The sequence below is a fragment of the Saimiri boliviensis genome, chromosome 11 (assembly GCF_048565385.1).
Source record: "Saimiri boliviensis isolate mSaiBol1 chromosome 11, mSaiBol1.pri, whole genome shotgun sequence".
NCBI classification, from domain to species: domain Eukaryota; kingdom Metazoa; phylum Chordata; class Mammalia; order Primates; family Cebidae; genus Saimiri; species Saimiri boliviensis.
In genome coordinates, this window is record NC_133459.1 from 580,599 (window position 1) to 598,668 (window position 18,070).

The window sequence follows — 18,070 nt, forward strand, 5'->3', positions numbered from 1 at the left end:
AAGTACACAATTAGCCGGGCATGGTGGCGCATGCCTGTAATCTCAGCTATTCGAGAGGCTGAGGTAGGAGAATCGCTTGAACCTTAGAGACGGAGGTTGCGGTGACCTGAGATCACACCATTGCACTCCAGCCTGGGCAACAAGAGCAAAACTCCGTCTCAAAAAAATAAAAAGTACCTCCCGAGAGTTAGGGACCCTTAGAAGAAAGGGGATGTGGCCACTTCAGTCGGAGAAAACCTTGTGGGGGCAGGGAACCAGAACGTCCTTCCCCTTCTCAGGAAGCAATTTCAAGGAGGTGAACTAAGACCAGCCTGTTAGGGTCCCTGTACCCAGTAGCCTCCGGCCAAAAGGGAAAGGTCCCAGCTGGGGCAGGACCCAGCTGTTAGCGGCTGGGGCGTTATTCAGCCACAGGTGCTGCACAGAGCCGGCCCAGGAGGCTTAGAGTGGCCACCGCAATGAATGCCCAGGCCAGATCCGACTGGCTGCCTCCCACAGGAGTGGTGGCAACACTTGTGGGAAGCAGAGCTGCCACGCTCCATGAGCTAGAACTAGAGATGGATTGGTCCTTCATAGACAACTGAGGAAGAAAAAAATGCAGTGTGGGAAATGGAGGCGGTGCGTGTGTTATGACCCCTCATTTTTAAACAAAGGAAAGTACGCAGTTACTGCACATGTTTTTTCCCCAAAATACCCATTTGTCTTCAGAAAAGTTTTTCTTTAGAAACTTCAGAAATTTAGCCGGGCGCAGTGCCTCATGCCTGTAATCCCAGCACTTTGGGAGGTTGAGGCAGGTGCATCGTCTGAAGTCAGGAGTTTGAGACCATCCTAGTCAACATGGCGAAACCCCTTCTCTACTAAAAATTTAAATAAAAAATAAAAATAAAAAAGGTAGCTGGGTGTGGTGATGCAGACCTATAAGCCCAGCTACTCGGGAGGCAGAAGCAGGAGAATCGCTTTTGAACCTGGGAGGTAGAGGTTGCAGTGAGCCGAGATCATGCTGCTGCTCTCCAGCCTGGGCGACGGTGAGATTCCGCCTCAAGGAAGGGGGAAAAAAAAAAAAAAAAAAAAATGGGCATGGCGGCGCAGGGCTGTAGTTCTGGCTCCTTAGGACTGGACTGAGGGCAGAGTGGCCAGGTGCAACGGAGCACACTTGGCGAACATCTTGGCGACCCAGTGCACAGCTGCCTGTAATACTTCAATAATCTTAAGATTATGATCCTGAGGCAAGAGAATCGCTTGAGACGGGGAGGTGGAGGTTGCAGTCAGCCGAGATCATGCCACTGCCCTCCAGACTGAGCAAGAGTGAGACCATATTCCGCCCCCACCCCGCCCACCAAAAACAAGCTGGGTATGGTGGCTCACCCCTGTAATCCCAGCACTTTGGAAGGCCAAGGTGGGCAGATCACCTGAGACGGGGGGTTCAAGACCAGGCTGACCAATGTGGAGAAATCCCGCCTCTACTAAAAGTACAAAATTAGCTGGGCATGGTGGCACGTGCCTATAATCTCAGCTTCTCGGGAGGCTGGGGCAGGAGAATCGCTTGAACCCAGGAGGCAGAGGTTGCGGTGAGCCAAGATTGCGCCATTGCACTCCAGTCTGGGTAATAAGAGCAAAACTCGTCTCAAAAAACAAAGAGCTCAGCTTAAACAGGAGTACCTGTTTCACTATACAAAACCCCTGCCAACGGCTCAGAAAGATCCTGCCTTGATGTTATTAGACCTACAGAGACCAGCAATGTCTACCCTAATTTTAGACCCACTCCTAAAAATTCATTCTTGGGGCTGGGCGCAGTGGCTCACCCTGTAATCCCAGCAGTTTGGGAGGCCAAGGCGGGCGGATCAAGGTCGAGATCCAGATCATCCTGGCCAACATGGTGAAACTGTCTCTACTAAAAATGCAAAAATTAGCCAGGCGTGGTGGCTCACACCTGTAGTCCCAGCTACTTGGGAGGCTGAGGTGGGAGGACCAATCATTTGAGCCCAAGACTTGAAGATTAGCCTGTAACATAGTGAGGCCCCATCTCTGCAAAAAAAGAAATTCACCAGAGGTGATGGGGAGTAGCTGAGGCTACTTGGGAGGCTGAGGTGGGAGGATCGCTTGAGCCCAGGAGATTGAGGCTGCAGTGAACAGAAATCACACCACCGCACTCCCGTCTGGGTGACAGAGACTCTGTCTCAATTGGCTGGGCCAGGCACACTGGCTCATGCCTGTAATCCCAGCACTTTGGGAGGCTGAGGCGGGCAGATCACCTGAGGTCAGGAGTTCAAGACCAGCCTGGCCAATGTGGTGAAACCACATCTCTACTAAAAATACAAAAATTGGCTAGGTGTGCTGGGACACGTCTGTAATCCTAGCTACGTGGGAGGTTGAGGCATGAGAATCACCTGAACCCAGGAGGTGGAAGTGAAGTAAGCCGAGATCATGCCACTGCGCTCCAGCCTGGGCAACAGAGTGAAACTCTTGTCTCAAAAAAAAGTAAATAGGCCATTGTGGGTAACCCCCCATATAGGCACCAAGGAATGAGAGCTAAGCAGAGCCCTGGCACAGTTAGGGTTTGAGGAATATCTCACTTTATAGTGTTACTACGCAGCTATTTCCTTTTATATAATCCTTTACATAATCATATATTAGTTCACAGAATTAGGCCTTAAAGAATCCCTTTATATAATCCTCTCTATATAATCATATAATAGTCGATAGTATGAGTGCCTAAAGAATATTTCCCTACATATATACCTATAATTATATCTTAGTTCATAATTGGAGGAATGCCTAGAGTGGACACAGTACAGAGCATGAATTAAGGAATAAGCAGCTTATAATTGGAGGAATGCCCAGAGCAGACACAGTGCAGAGCATGGTTTAGGGAAGACAGTTATACCAGGGCAAGACTCCATGGCCCAGGCGGCAGCGTTCAGTATCGTAAGTATCGTAAAGATACCCGCTGAACGGCAGGCTTGGGGCGAGAGCCACTCCTCCTGATAAAGGAGTTGCAGGACCTTGCTCCAGTTCTCGTGGAAGGCTGCCCTCAGACCCGCAATCCACCTTGGTGACTGTGAACTTTATCAGCTCTTGCTACTGTGCTGCTCGAAAAGCATCTTCCCATAGAAGCCACTGGAAGCTGCCAGAAGGTGGCGGTAACCGTGACAGCTCTGTCACTGCTGTGTGACTTAAAGCATCCTCCAATGAATCTTCTCTTAGAAGTAGTTTCCCATAGACAGAAGTATCGCACTCTGCACCCTCTTCACTGCGCACGGCCCACCTACATGCCTCGGTGACCTAATGGGGGTGGACCCTGTTTTATTGCTCACGACCCTATCACTATCCTTAAAGATGATTTCACTCACTGCCCTGCCCCCTAACCTATACACAATAAATACTCAGCCTTCTGGACATTCGGGGCTTCGCCTGACTTCGCTTATAGGTGGCATGGCCCCCCCGAGCACAGCTGCGTTTTCTTTGTACTTCTTTTTTTTTTTTTTTGAGACGGAGTTTCGCTCTTGTTACCCAGGCTGGAGTGCAATGGCGCGATCTCGGCTCACCGCAACCTCCGCCTCCTGGGCTCAGGCAATTCTCCTGCCTCAGCCTCCTAAGTAGCTGGGATTACAGGCATGCGCCACCACGCCCAGCTAGTTTTTTTTGTATTTTTAGTAGGGACGGGGTTTCACATGTTGACCAGGATGGTCTCGATCTCTCGACCTCGTGATCCACCCGCCTCGGCCTCCCAAAGTGCTGGGATTACAGGCTTGAGCCACCGCGCCCAGCTTCTTTGTACTTCTGTGTCCTGTCTCTTTATATCTCGGATCCTGCACCTCAGCACAGCATAAAGCTCACCCCACGACCCTGTGGGGCACGTAGCCTTACATAGGGTTCCCAACATGCCCTACAGGCCATGAAGGAAGTATTTACAAAAATTGAAAAACTAGAGCCTACCTTTTTTCATGGTGCTAGTTAAATGCTCACCAGTGTAGCAGGCACAGGGTTTACCAGAAGCCAGGCACCTACACCAAAGGGTAAGGGACCAGGAGCAGGGACTGGCTCGGGATACCCCAGCCCCGGGAGGGGTGCTGCAGGGAGCTGTCCTGGGGCAGGGCTCAAACCCCTTGCTGATGAGGTGGCGGCCTCTCCACCAGGTGTGTCTGCTCAGGGTCGGGGGCCCTGGGCCATGACACTCCAGCAAGGCCACTGCCAGCAAAGCCAGCCCAGCAACTCCGCAACACAGGAGCTGCTCTGTGTGGGTGCTCTACCCTGTGAGGAACGTGGGGTGCACCCGTGCTGGGCCCCAGCCCTGCCTGTGCCATCCCCACATCCACAACCGCCGGTGAAGCTCTTAAGTGCTGGTGGGATGAAAGTAGCCCCCGGGCTTGGGCCTGAGGAGGTGGAGTGGAGGTTCGGGGGAGGGCGCCCGCAGGACCACACCAGTGCATGCTCCTCCTTCCTTCGGTCCTGCCAGAGCTGGTGGGCACAGTGCAGGCACAGTGCCTGGGGGCAAATCTGAAGTGGGCGTGGACAGTGGCTTCATGGGTGCTGGGCAGCCCACCACTACCCGCCTCCCTTGGGAAGACAAGATTTGTGGCAAGACCCGCAGCCACTGCAAGTGCCAAGGGTGACCTTGAGGACTGCCAGGGAGGTGCCCACCCACCACACCAGACGCCTCCCCACATGGGTTCCTCCTGCAGGTCCTCCCCGGGCTGGACTGACCCTGGCCCTGGCCTTGCAGCCCCAGGCATAGTGGGCAAGGACCCCTACCCTCAGGTCGTTGCTTCTTGATCCAGGCTGGGAACTGAGCCACTTGGGATTGGAGGCCGAAGGGTGCTGAACCGGCCTCCAGCTGCCAGAACTCCAGGGCACGCATGCCAGGAGCTGGCGCCATGGCCTCTTGCTGTGTCCTTAGGCAGAGATGAGTCTGCGGGGCCTCCAGGCTAGTGTGGACGTTTGAAGGACCTGGGGCAGACCCTCACTTTAGCCCTCCCCATCTAGTTAGCTCCAGACTTGGCTCTGGAAAGCCCGAGGGAGGACCTGCCTCAGGCAGCAGTGGTGCCCTGCATGGAAGCTGGGCACTGCCAGAGACGTGGGACTGGAGGCTCTGGAGACAATGGGCCTGGCTGTGCCCCAGGACGTGTGTCACACACATTTATCCACCAAGGCATGGCTGACGGTTGGGGACTGTCCTGTGCTCAGTGTGCTGAGCAGTGTCCCTAGGGACACTACCATGCCTAGCGGCATGTCCTGGAGCTCAGAACCCTCCGCCATGTCCCCCTAGCCTGAGCCCTGAGCTCCCTCCCATCTGCTTCCTCCAGACCGCGGAGATGCAGGCTGCATGGGGTCACGTGCCAGGCCACCCTGTTGCCTTCCCTTCCCATCCTCATCTCGTAAAAGGTCAGGACCATGATTGGTGTCAACTCTCCAGGAACAACCCTTCACCCAGGACAGAGTGGTGGCCTGGGACAACCGGGTCGCAAGGGGGCTCTGTGCTGCGTGCGGGGCTCTGCATGGGGTCAGTGCTTTGGACGTCTCTGCAGCGGCGAGTGCAAGATGCATGCCATGGAGGTTGTTACCACCCCTTTCCAAACAAAAGCCAGGAACAATCCAGATGTTACCACCCCTGCAAAGTCCTGGTGACTCATCCCTTAATTTGAATGTAAGTGAACCTGCACAAAAATACAGTGCAGCTCTGGGACCACTGCCTCTGCCCTGTCCCTGCCCACAAGAACCAGCTCCAGTTCAATAAAAGCACTGCTGTACGCCAGCCGGTTGGCTCCCGCCTATAATCCCAGTACTCTGGGATTTGCATGTGCGACCCTCCCCCTGCGCCCGGCTGCCTCTCACGCCCACACACAGACATCATGGGCTACAACCCAGTCCCCCAAGAGCACTCCAGAATCGTTCTGTTGTTGTTTCCAAACTTCCCTCCCACGGCCCTGCAGGAAGGAGCCTGTGTCCTCAAGGGCAGGGGGCTCAGGACCTCACAAGCCTTCAGCGGAAGGGCAGGCAAACGGAATCGTATGAGCGGGAAGCCAGAACCCTGAGCCAGACGCCGGCTGCGTGCGGTGTGGACACTTTGACAAGCACAGACGACGACCACCTACCAAGTCTGTAACGCTCCAGATACCCTGAGTGGAGAGAGATGTGTTTATTCACCGCGTCCCATGCACTCCTAGGGACTCTCTGTTTAGGAGCTGGTGGCCTGCACTCAGCGCTGCACAGATAAAAATATACGACTTTCAACACAGATCCAAATGCTGTCACATTTTAAGTCAGGGTTCCCTACACAAGTTTTAAGCTGACAGGATTAAAATTCTGAGTTTTCATATATAGCTTTAACTTGTATTAAACACATGTTTATTTACAACATGGAGAGAGAATAAGGGGCAGTTAAGGCCATTTTCTCCTGTGAAATACTGCAAAATATGTACATAAGTACAACCTAATATAGGCAAAGGTTCTAAAAATCATCTTTCTGGGCTTCCCGTAATTGAGTGTCGGTCGGGGAGTGGAGAGGGGGCTGCCCATAGCACCAGGCCACGCAACAAGAGCGTGGGCGTTCCCGTTTTCATCCAGCCACCCTCAGAGCTGCCGCCGTGGGGCCCTGCACATCCCAGGTGTGCGCCGCCCCGCAGACCGGCCTGAATGAATCGCATGTCACTGGCCCCCCAATTCCATTTCCAAATCCACCAAGGTCCAGTCAAAATACATTTCCAAAAAGAGCCCTACCACAGGGCCACGTGTGCTAAGGGAGTGCACCCAGGGAATCACAGGACAGCCATCAGGTACCTCCCCGGAAGGGCCCGCGCCCGCCAGTCACGTTGTGCAACCCGCCTCACCTCCGGTGCCTGCTGTGCCCAGGGTGGTCCCGCTCGTAGCGACGGCCAGTGCGCTCGTACGACCTGGAGCGCTCCCGCCGCTGGTCTCTGTAGTAATGACTCTTCTTCTTGTATTTCCCCGGATTACCCACCCGCTCCCGTGACCTGCTTCGAGAACAGGACGAGCTCCGGCTCCGAGACTTGTGTGGCTTCTGGGGGGGATACTTGCAGTCCTTGGACTTCCGGGAGCCCCGAATCTCAGAGCTTTTGTAGGGGGCGCTGCGGGGTGCCTGTCTCGGTGGGGAGTCACTCCGGCTCCGGGAGCGGCTTTGCGACTTGGACCCACCAGAGGTGGAGCCGCTGTCACTTTTCCTGGGAAGGACAGCACCACCACACGTCTGACCGCCTGGCCTGGCCAGGCCTGCCGCACCCACAGGATCTCAGACACACACACCCACAACCTCCAGGTTTAGAGAAACAAGAAACCACCTCAGGGTAAGAATGATTATCCCCAGGGATGACCCCACCCCACCCCAGTGTGGGTCTCCCCCGTGCGCCCCGAGGCACACACCTCCTCTTAGGTGAAGCCGATCTCGATGGGGACCTGGAGTAGCTCTGCTCACAGCTCCGGCTCCGACTTCGACTCTCTCGCCCCTTTGGCAAGCTGTGAACAGGAGGAGCCGGTTACAGACCACCAGTTTCTCCAACCTATCCCGACAGCCACATGGGCAGCTCTGGGTCTTACCCGTTCACGGGGCTGCCCGCCTTGGCCTTCCTGGTGCCCTCTACCCTCTTCTTGCTGTTCTTCATGGAGAGTGGGGAAGGCTTGCTCCCCTTACCTTCCGTGGGGGATTCCGCTAGAAGCAGAACAAGAGGTTAAAAGCCAACCACAAAAAAAACTCTCCCAATAAGAAACAAGTTAGTAGAGCAAGTAAGGCCCCTTGGCTGGGCACGGTGGCTCATGCCTGTAATCCCAGCACTTTGGGGGCTGAGGCAGGCCAATCACGAGGTCAGAAGATCGAGACCATCCTGGCCAAGATGGTGAAGCCCCATCTTTACTAAAAATACAGAAGAATTAGCTGGGTATGGTGGCGCATGCCTGTAATCTCAGCTACTTGGGAGGCTGAGGCAGGAGACTGGCTTGAACCAGGGAGTTGGAGATTGCAGTGAGCCAAGATCATACCACTGCACTCCAGCCTGGCGACACAGCGAGACTCTGTCTGAAAAAAAAAAAAAAAAAAAAAGGCCCCTCTACAGGTAGAAACACAAGCGGACTCTGTGGCTGGGCGCGGTGGCTCACGCCTGTAATCCAAGCACCTTGGAGGCCAAGCTGGGTGGATCACCTGAGGTTAGGAGTTCAAGAAACACAAGCCGACTCTAACTTCCTGCTCCCAGCCTAGGACCTGGAACTTACACAGACATCAAAGAAACGCAGATGGGACCAGATGCGGTGGCTCACGCCTGTAATCCCAGCACTCTGGAAGGCCAAGGTAGGTGGATCACCTGAGGTCAAGAGTTCGAGGCCAGCCTGCCCAACATGGTGAAACCCTGTCTCTACTAAAAATACAAAAGTTAGCTGTGTGGTGACATGCGCCTGTAAACCCAGCTATTTGCAAGGCTGAGGCACAAGAATCACCAGAACCTGGGAGGCGGAGGTTGCAGTGAGCCGAGATCTCACCATTGCACTCCAGCCTGGGCAACAGAGTAAGACTCTACCAAAAAAAAAGAAAAGTCCAGAAACAGTGGCTCTCGCCTGTAATCCCAGCACTTTCGGAGGCCGAGACAGGCAGATCATCTGAAGTCAGGAGTTCAAGATCAGCCTGATCAACCTGGAGAAACCCCATCTCTACGAAAAATACAAAATTAGCCAGACATGATGGCACAGGCCTGTAATCCAAGCTACTCAGGAGGATGAGGGAGGAGAATCGCTTGAACCCGGGAGGCAGAGTTTGTGCCACTGCACTCCAGCCTGGTAACAAGAACCAAAACTTCATCTAAAAAAACCAACACAGAAGCAGCCTAACAGGCCCTCTGCATGACACACATCATCACATCATCCACGGCCCGCACTGTGACACCTTCCCTAAATGACAAGCTACTGGGCAGCAGGTCAACAAAAGCGTTTCATACAGCCTGTCCAAACTCCCTGCTAATCAACAGATAGGCCAGGTGCCTACACTCCCACCGCTCTGAGACGCTAAGGCAGGACAGTGGCTTGAGGCCAGGAAATTCAAGACCAGCCCAGAGAACATAGCGAGACCCAGTCTCAATGAAAAAGCTAACACATCAGTTGGGTGTGGTGGCGTGTGCCTGCAGTCCCAACTATGCACAAGGCTGATGCGGAGATCTCTTAAATCCAGGCGGTGGAAGCTGCAGTGAGCTATGATCACACCACTGCACTCCAGCCTGAGTGACAGAGACCCTGTCTCAGAAAAAGAGTCTGGAAGGAGCACATGCCCCAGAATGAAGGCCCAGGAGGATCACCGGCCTCTGGGCCCTGTGGGGAGCTGATTCCTACCGCCTAACAGACTCACCCAGCTTGGGGGCCGGTGAGAAGCCTGCGGTGCTGTCGGGAACCTGAGTACCCCCGGGCAGCAGGCCCCGGGCTTGTTGCTTGGCCTCCTCGATGGCATGCTTCCTCTTCTCCACCTCACCTTCCAGGTGTGTGAGATCAACCTACAAAAGCCAGAAGTTGCCATTCAGAGCCAGGTTTTTCTGGCCAAACACAAACGCATACAAGACAAAATGCAGAAGAACCTTTTTCCGAGCATAAAGCTGCAAGATCTTTAAGCAGATTTCCTTAATTTCTTCTTCAGTTGCTCCAAACAGAAGAAACCAGTGAGGACGACTGGGCAAAGGGATCTGCAGACACAAACGCCATCACTGTGACACCTCCCTCCACTGCACCGCCGGCCAACCCGGGGAGATAAAAACAGCCCCTGGTCGCCACGACGCTTTGGCCCAGGTTAGTGTAATGTGAAGAACGATAAAGTTTACTGGAGACTGGAGAAAAAAATCAGACTAGAATCTCTCCATAGTAGCAACACACTGACCTCCAGCGTCCGGGCGGCAAGATAAATGCAGGCACAGGCGATGCTCTCAGGCTGGAAGCGCACGAATACGTCTGTGCGAAGGCTGTCGTTCATGTAATTCCTGGAAACCAAACACAAGAAGAACTGCAATGCCCCACCCGGGAACCCAGGGCATCCACCTGCATTATCTAGGTAAGTCTAGATAAATTCGCTACTGCTCTAAGGAGTCTATTGCTAGGACTCAGAGCTGGACAGTCCAGTGAATCTCAAGGGTTAGTGGAGAAATCTTCTAGCTGCTTTTTCTAAATACAGGACAGGAAGGCACAGAAATAATCAGGAAAAAAAAAAAAAAAAAAAAGCTGGCTGAATGTCAGACAATGTGTGTTGCTATGGAAGAGAACCGACTTTAACTTGACTTTTCCCCTCGACTCTGGCCTGCTCTCATGCAAAGCATGATGCCTCTGAAAGAAAACGTCTACTGTAGTCACTAAAACGCTTTTGATTAAAGAAATCTAAATGCTCAAAATCCGTAGTGCAGAGAAACATGCAAACTCAATGAACTGGCCGGGCGCAGAGCCGGCGGCTGCTGGGACACGGGCGGTCCTCTCGCTGTCCTCCCTCCTCTTCCGCAAGGCCGCCGGCGGCAGGGCCCTTCTCTGGTGACCGAGCTGCGGCTTGCTTGAAGGAGTCCACTTGGAAGAGGGAAAAGCCCCCGGGGTGTAAGCTGGACGCATGGGAGCGTCGTGCAGAGGGAGGGAGGCTCCGCACCCAAGGGCAGGCCTCTTGTTGGGCTCACCAGAGCCGCTGCCAACTGTCCCATTTCAACAAGGAGTCTTAAAATGAACATTCATAGAATCAGAAGCAACACAATACTGAACGTTTCATCACAGTACATTCTTTAAATTTCATCATATTTAGAAGCTATAAAAATACAAAAATACACATCTTTTTAAAGTTAAAGCATTTAAAAATGGACATTTTTAGCATTTTCCTTTAAATACATCTAAACTTTAACAGTCTAACACCAGACCTTATACTAGCTTTAGGAATACTGCATTAACGAAAAGGGTTGATCCCATGAGGACAGGTGATCTGGTCTTACATTCACTGCTCCTCACGTACCCCGGTAACAGTAAGCCTTGGAGTTGGGCTGCGCCCGCCGATGTGACAAGTCATGCAGGGATCTGAAGGATTGCCCTCCCCCAACCCCGGTCATACAGAAACCTTGGAGAAGGTAACATACAAACTCATTCAGAGATTTCTAAATGTTAAGTTCTACAGGTGCCTAGAGGCACGTGGCTCTGGAAGCAGCTCCAGGCATGAAGAGGGAATCTGTGTGACAGCCGTGCGGCCACACCCCCTGAAGCAAGGGAGCAGTGAGCAGCTCAAACACAGATCAACATCAGTAACCTTTTCGTTTCTAATAAACAATTTTCAGTATTCAAGTACTCATAATATTAATCCACTAATTTTTAAGTCTTAAAAACAAATGCAATCTTCAGAACATATAAACTTACTGCTATATTTGAAATGTTACAATATTTTTTCAAGTATCCATGGAATGATTTAAAGATGCACACCTTTACTAGAATGTGTCACGTGAAGCTGCTGAAAGAGCAACTTGAGACTTCTCCCGCGGACAGGCGGGTTCCCCCAGCCAATTTGTCACTTTAATTCTGACAGCTTTCCACGCCATTTTTTTTTTTTTTTTTAAAGAGAAAGGTACTGCATCTTTATCATACAGGTACAGCAGTTTTAAAGGGACAAAATTCAAGTCAAGACAGTTACCAACTCTACTCAATACAATTACCAAAGCGCGACAGAGGTTAACAAGCAGCACAATCGCCAGAGAACCACAAGCAGCCGTCGGCCGTGGCTATGCTATGTGCGCGTACCACCCGTCTAGGGCCAGCCTTCGGTGGAGAGCCTGCACTGGATTGGCTGAAGACGCCGCTGTCCCTGCACCAAAGCGCTTGGACAGCAGAGGAGAAGTCTTAGTCACTTACCCTCAGAGGCTACCCTTTGATTGAAAGAGTACAGAAAAGAAAAGTCAAAATAGGTTCTCTATTAAACATGTCATAGCACCAGACAATTCAGTCAGCAAAAATATGACCCTTACAGACTTAACTCCATGGGAAAAATTTCACCAAAAAACCCCAAACACTAAATTGCCACTTTTGGCTTCCTTTCTGGCACATGCATTGTTAACATCAGTCCCAGAGCCTTCTCTGCCCCTTTCCCATGAGATGTGATTTCAGGGAGACAGAGACACTAAGTCTACGTTAGCCTCCACGTCCCTGGGAAACGGCCCCACTGTGCCATGTCACAGCTCCCTGAGGACACCCACTGACTGCTCTCCTCAGGGTCGGGGCACAGGAAGCGCAGGGCTGCAGCGAGGGGACGAGCCACCTACCGTTACTGACAGTGCCCATTTTGGGAGTCTGACTGGAATTTACACAGCAGGAGCACTGGGCACTCACACAACTCCAGCCCACAACCAAGTCACTGGGCGGCCTACCCACTGCCCAAGTGCCTCAAGTCACACATTCCTGCACTGCCCTTGCTGGTCTCATAAAACAAGGAAGCTCAACTCACCATGAGGTCTGGACCAGGTGTTGGTTACGCTCACACTCTAACACCTGAAGGTACATAACGATTATCTGGAAGATACGGGTCAGGTAGTTATTAGCAAGAACCTTAAAAGCCCAGAATTCAGATCTTGTGGGTGTCCATGCAGCAAACAAGAGCCTCATGCTAGATCCCAGGAGTGGCTCCTGGCCACATGTGTGGCGGACAGCTGGGCGGCAGGGAGTTTTGCAGATGCACCTGCTGTCTGCATTGATTGGCAGCCAGACAGGATGCATGCACGCACAACCCATGGCAGAGGCCTCCTTCTTCACAGGGCTGGTTTCGTTCTCGTCTTCAGTACTTTCTACCAGTGAGGCTGGCCTATCCTACACGGCTCTGGACCCCAGTTACCAACTCACCAAAACACAATATGAACATACTTTCAGCAAACAGGGAAAAGCACTTAAGGCTGGGCATGGTGGCTCATGCCCATAACCCCAGCACTTTGGGAGGCCAAGGCGGGTGGATCACCTGAGGTCAGGATTTCGAGACCAGCCTGACAAACATGCAGAAACCCCACCTCTCCTAAAAATGTAAAAATAGCCAGGTGTGGTGGCGCATGCTTGTAATCCCAGCTACTCGGGAGGCTGAGGCAGGAGAATAGATTGAACGTGGGAGGTGGAAGTTACAGTGAGCTGAGATCGCATAACTGCACTCCAGCCTGGGCAACAAGAGCAAAACTCCGTCTCCAAAAAAAAAAAAAAAAAAAAAAGGAAACGATTTCAATCTGTGGTGAGCAATTTACAAATAATTTGAACAAATGGGAGAAAGTTGAACAAGCAAATGAGGAAACCCACCAATAAAAAGGAGAGGAAACCAAAACAGAAACAATCTTTTGGGTAAGACAAGTGCTTTGTTTCCATGTAACAAGGAAGGCACCCACAATGCTGGAAGTAACGGACAGCGTAGCAGCCACGGGCCTCAGTCAGTACATGCCGCAAAAGGCTTCCAGTCATTTCAGACTACAGGAGCCAGAATCCTCTAATTCCTCCATAAGAAGTAAGACTAAAGCATCTTTAGAAAATTAGCTGATGAGGGCCGGGTGTGGTGGCTCATGCCTGTAATCCCAGCACTCTAGGAGGCCAAGGCAGGCAGATCACCTGCGCTCAAGAGTTCAAGACCAACCTAGTCAACATGGTGAAACCGTCTCTACTAAAGATACAAAAATCAGCCAGACGTGGTGGCGCATGCTTGTAATCCCAGCTGCTTGGGAGGCTGAGGCAGGACAATCACTTGAACCTGGGAGGCAGAGGTTGCAGTGAGCTGAGATTGCACCACTGCTCTCCAACAGGGTAACAGAGTGAGACTCCGTCTCACACACACAAAAAAAGGGCCAGGTGTGGTGGCTCACGCCTGTAATCCAAGCACTTTGGAAGGCTGAGGTGGGTGGATCACAAGGTCAGGACCATCCTGGCCAACATGGTGAAACCCTGTCTCTACTAAAAATACAAAAACTAGCCAGGTAGTGGCACATGCCTATAGTCCCAGCTACTCGGGAAGCTGAGGCAAGAAAATCACTTGAACCCAGGAGGCTGAGGCTGCAGTGAGCCGATACCACACCATTGCACTCCAGTCTGGCAACAGAGCAAGACTCCATCTCAAAGAAAAAAAAAAAGCCAGGTACGACAGCTCACGCCTGTAATCTCAACACTTTGGGAGGCCGAGGTGGGTGGATCACCTGAGGTCAGGAGTTCAAGATGAGCCTGGTCAACACAGTGAAACGCAATCTCTACTAAAAATACAAAAAATTAGCCAACTGTGGTGGCAGGCGCCTGCAATTCCAGCTACTCGAAAGGCCAAGGCAAGAGAATTGCTTGAACCAAGGAGGCGGAGGTTGCAGAGAGCAGAGATTGCGCCACGACACTCCAGAAAAACATAATACTAACAAATTTAATTTTTACAAACTCACCACTATTTTTGAAAGCCCAAACTTAAACCATGCCATTTCCAAAACTCTTATAAATGTGTTACTAAGATAAACAGCTAACCCTGAAAAACTAATGCATCAGGAACCGTTTTTGAACTGCGGGTGTAAAGTGGGAAGTCGAGTCAGGGATGCACTCAGCGCCTGTCACAGCCTTCAGCCGCACTGAGGTGGCGAGGTGGCCCAGCTGCAGTGGTGGTCTGCGCAGGCTCACAGGGCGAGAGCCACACACCCACCTTGTGAGGGTGCTTCACATGGACGCAGAAACCCAGCTCTTTGAGAACTCGTCTTTCCGCCTTTATGATTTGGTTCTTTAAATTAACATAATCTTGATCCAGTAGTAGAGGCACAGGCTTCCTACGAAAGAGAGAGCACAGGGTCTGCGTCAGGGTCAAGCAGAACAAGGCTTCTGACATGCCACCATTACCTCCAACTCTGAGCGCCTAATGCAAACCCGACACACACATGGCTGCGATGGCCACGTCCTCTAACTAACAAGACCACACAACATTCCTCACAGCGCAGTGCCAACCTACTTATCCCATCCCCACGATCCTCCCACTGTTCCTTACAGATCAACAGCTTCTGGTGTGCGAGCACAAACTGCACACAGCAACGGTTTTAGGATCTCATGGCACCACTGCTAAAAGCACTTTGTGTGGCTCAAGATGTAAGGATACATGCTCATGGTTAAATAACCCATAAACCAATGAAGGACAGTATTTAAATACAGATGGGCCAGGGCGGTGGCTCACTCCTATGATCCCAGCATTTTGGAAGGCCGAAGCAGGCGGACTGCCTGAACTCAGAAGTTTGAGACCAGTCTGTCCAACATGGTGAAATCCTGTCTCTACTAAAAAAAGCACAAAAACCAGCCAGGCGTGGTGGTAGCTGCTTGTAACGCCACCTGCTTAGGAGGCTGAGGCAGGGGAATCCCTTGTTGAAGGGCGGGGGTGGGGGATGGCAGAGATTTCAGTTCACCACAATTGTATCACTGTACTCCAGCCTGGGTGACACGGTGAGACTGTCTCAAAAACAAAAACACAGATGGCCAGGCGAGGTGGCATGGGCCTGTAGTTCCAACTATTTAGGAGGCTGAAACAGGAGAATTGCTTGAACCCGGGAGGCAGAGGCTGCAGTGAGCCAAGATCACATCACTGCACTCCAGCTTGGGCAATACAGAAAGACTCCATCTCAAAAATTAAACATGAGGCTGTATTTTTTCTTTTTTCGAGATGAAGTTTTGCTCTTCTCTGCCAGGATGGAGTGCAATGGCACGATCTCGCCTCACTGCAACCTGCCCGTTGGGTTCAACCAATTCTCCTGCCTCAGCCTCCCGAGTGGCTGAGATGACAGCTGCCTGCCACCATGCCCAGCTCATTTTTTCTTTTTTGTATTTTTGGTACACACAGAGTTTCAACACGTTGGCAGGCTGGTCTTGAACTCATGACCTCAGGTGTTGCACCTGCCTCGGCCTCCCAACGTGCTGGGATGACAGGCGTGAGCCAGTGTGCCCGGCCAGAGGCCGTGTTTTCTAAAGAACTTCTGTTAACTTCAGGAGCATAAGCATTGGGCTAAGTTCAGAGCCAGTGGTTCTCAACTGGAGCAGTTTTGCTATTCCAGGGCCATGAAGCAACATCAAGAGACTTTGGGTTTTTTGGAGGCAGAGTCTCTGTCATCCAGGCTAGAGCTCAGTGGCGTCACTGCAGCCTCAATCACCTGACCTCAAGCAAACCCTCCCCAGCCTCCCAAGTGCTGGGATTACGGGTATGAGCCACCACACCTGGTATGAGAAAATTTTTGGCCATCACAACTAAGCTGGAATACTCCTGGCATCCAGTGAGTAGAGGCCAGGGCGGATGCTGAATCCTGCAACAGACAGAACAACCCACCACAACTAAAGATTACCCAGCCTGTAATCCCAGTACCTTGGGAGGCTAAGGCCAGCAGATCCCTGAAGTCCAAGAATTTGAAACCAGCCTGGACAACATAGCAAGACCCCCATCTCTACCAAATAAAAAACAAAAAAATTAACAGGCGTGGTGGCATGCTCTTGCAGTCCCAGCTACTCAGGAGGCTAAGGCAAGAGAAACTCTTGAGCCTAGGAGGTTTAAGCTGCAGTGAGCCATGATCATGCCACTGCATTCCACCATGGGCTACGGGACACCCTGTCTCAGGCGGGCGGGGGGAAAGGATTATCCACCTAGAATGTCAACACTGCTGAGATTAAGAATTCCTGCTCTAGAACCTTCAGAAACTTATGGGAAACAAGCAGCAACAGGGCCATGCGCTGACATGGGTAAAGCAGGAAACCAGCACCAGGGCCACGGGCCACAGTGCCCGGTCCTCACTGGAGCCCCGGCCGTCATGTTCAACAGCACCTGCTGACGCCTGAGTAGGCCCTGTTAGAGGAACTTGAAAATGCGCTCCGGAACATCCCACAGGTTTAAAACCTCAGGCCTGTACTTTGTTAAAGAAACGTTGGCGTAATTTAACCAGAAAAAAACGCAGACAGCGCTGATTGACTCACTTTTTCTCTCTTAGCTGTCGGAGGCGGTGAAACACATTGATGACATCCCGTATGCGTCTTGGAGCCTCTTCTATCTTGGAAGCCAGGTGAACACAGGCCATTGACACATGCTGTAGTGGAAGCATCGCAACACACCCATGTTTGTCCCCAGCCACCGCATCATGACGGGCCAAAGGCTTGAGGGCTATTCAGACCGAAATGCACCCAGGGGAAAAGAAGCCGAGAACAGAACTCTCCGGCACAGAGCTGACACTAGAGAGCAGACACACTCTCCCGAGTAACCGGGCAAACAAAAACTGTTTCCCCTCAATATATTTCACTGGGAATGAAGCGCAGGAAGGGGCCCTTACCTCCATGGAATGCTTCACGAAGGACTTGGTGTAGAAGAACCGCTGGAACAACACCTGCCCGGTAGCCATGGCCACCTAGAGTAAAGGAAAGTTTCCGTATTTTCTTTTTAAGACGGAGTTTCGCTCTTGTTACCCAGGCTGGAGTGCAATGGCGCGATCTCGGCTCACCGCAACCTCCGCCTCCTGGGTTCAGGCAATTCTCCTGCCTCAGCCTCCCGGGTAGCTGGGATTACAGGCACGCGCCACCATGCCCGGCTAATGTTCTGTATTTTTGGTAGAGACGGGGTTTCACCATGTTGACCAGGATGGTCTCGATCTCTTGACCTCGTGATCCACCCGCCTCGGCCTCCCAAAGTGCTGGGATTACAGGCTTGAGCCACCGCGCCCGGCCGAGTTTCCGTATTTTCAAACGCACCATTCAAAGCCTTCGCGGCCCAAAGTTAAGTAACGTAGGACTCCCGACTCAGAAGCAAACACTGAAACGTTTCCCAGGTCCACAAATGTTCTTTGAGTCCTGCCGTCTTGGGATCCAGCACCAGAGAGAAGGCCCAGGGGCAGGGGCAGGGGTAGGGGCAGGGGCAGGGGCAGGGGCAGGGGCAGGGGCAGGGGCAGGAGGGGACTTGGGATTGGCGCCAGGGCTGGGGTCGGGACGGGGGTTGGGGTTGGGGGCGGGGGGTGTGGTCGGGGCCGAGGAATGGAGTCGGGGTCGGGGTGTGGGCTCGGGGCCGGGGTGTGCGGTCGGGGTCGGGGTGGGATCGGGGCGGGGGTGGGGTCGGGGCCGAGGAATGGAGTCGGCGCCGGGG

The 18,070-nt window shown here is 52.4% G+C and overlaps 1 protein-coding gene across 4 annotated transcripts in view; it reads right to left on the bottom strand.

Annotated features, from left to right (window-relative positions):
• CCNL2 (cyclin L2) overlaps positions 1 to 18,070 on the bottom strand; it is an 18,959-nt gene continuing 889 nt past the window's right edge. The window contains exons 1-11 of one of the 4 annotated variants that reach the window (XM_074379923.1): positions 16,918 to 17,006; positions 16,316 to 16,394; positions 14,624 to 14,744; positions 12,431 to 12,495; positions 9,857 to 9,956; positions 9,561 to 9,665; positions 9,338 to 9,479; positions 7,549 to 7,660; positions 7,375 to 7,467; positions 6,825 to 7,175; positions 1 to 6,199 (exon numbers count right to left, since the gene is read on the bottom strand). In XM_074379923.1, the coding sequence (XP_074236024.1) occupies positions 5,977 to 6,199; positions 6,825 to 7,175; positions 7,375 to 7,467; positions 7,549 to 7,660; positions 9,338 to 9,479; positions 9,561 to 9,665; positions 9,857 to 9,956; positions 12,431 to 12,495; positions 14,624 to 14,744; positions 16,316 to 16,392 (1,389 nt within the window). In that variant the 5' untranslated portion in view covers positions 16,393 to 16,394; positions 16,918 to 17,006 and the 3' untranslated portion in view covers positions 1 to 5,976. Of the gene's footprint in view, positions 6,200 to 6,315; positions 7,176 to 7,374; positions 7,468 to 7,548; positions 7,661 to 9,337; positions 9,480 to 9,560; positions 9,666 to 9,856; positions 9,957 to 10,708; positions 11,856 to 12,430; positions 12,496 to 14,623; positions 14,745 to 16,315; positions 16,395 to 16,917; positions 17,028 to 17,267; positions 17,343 to 18,070 lie in introns of those variants that run through there. The other 3 variants (XM_039473532.2, XM_039473533.2, XM_039473535.2) reach the window with 3 other exon arrangements.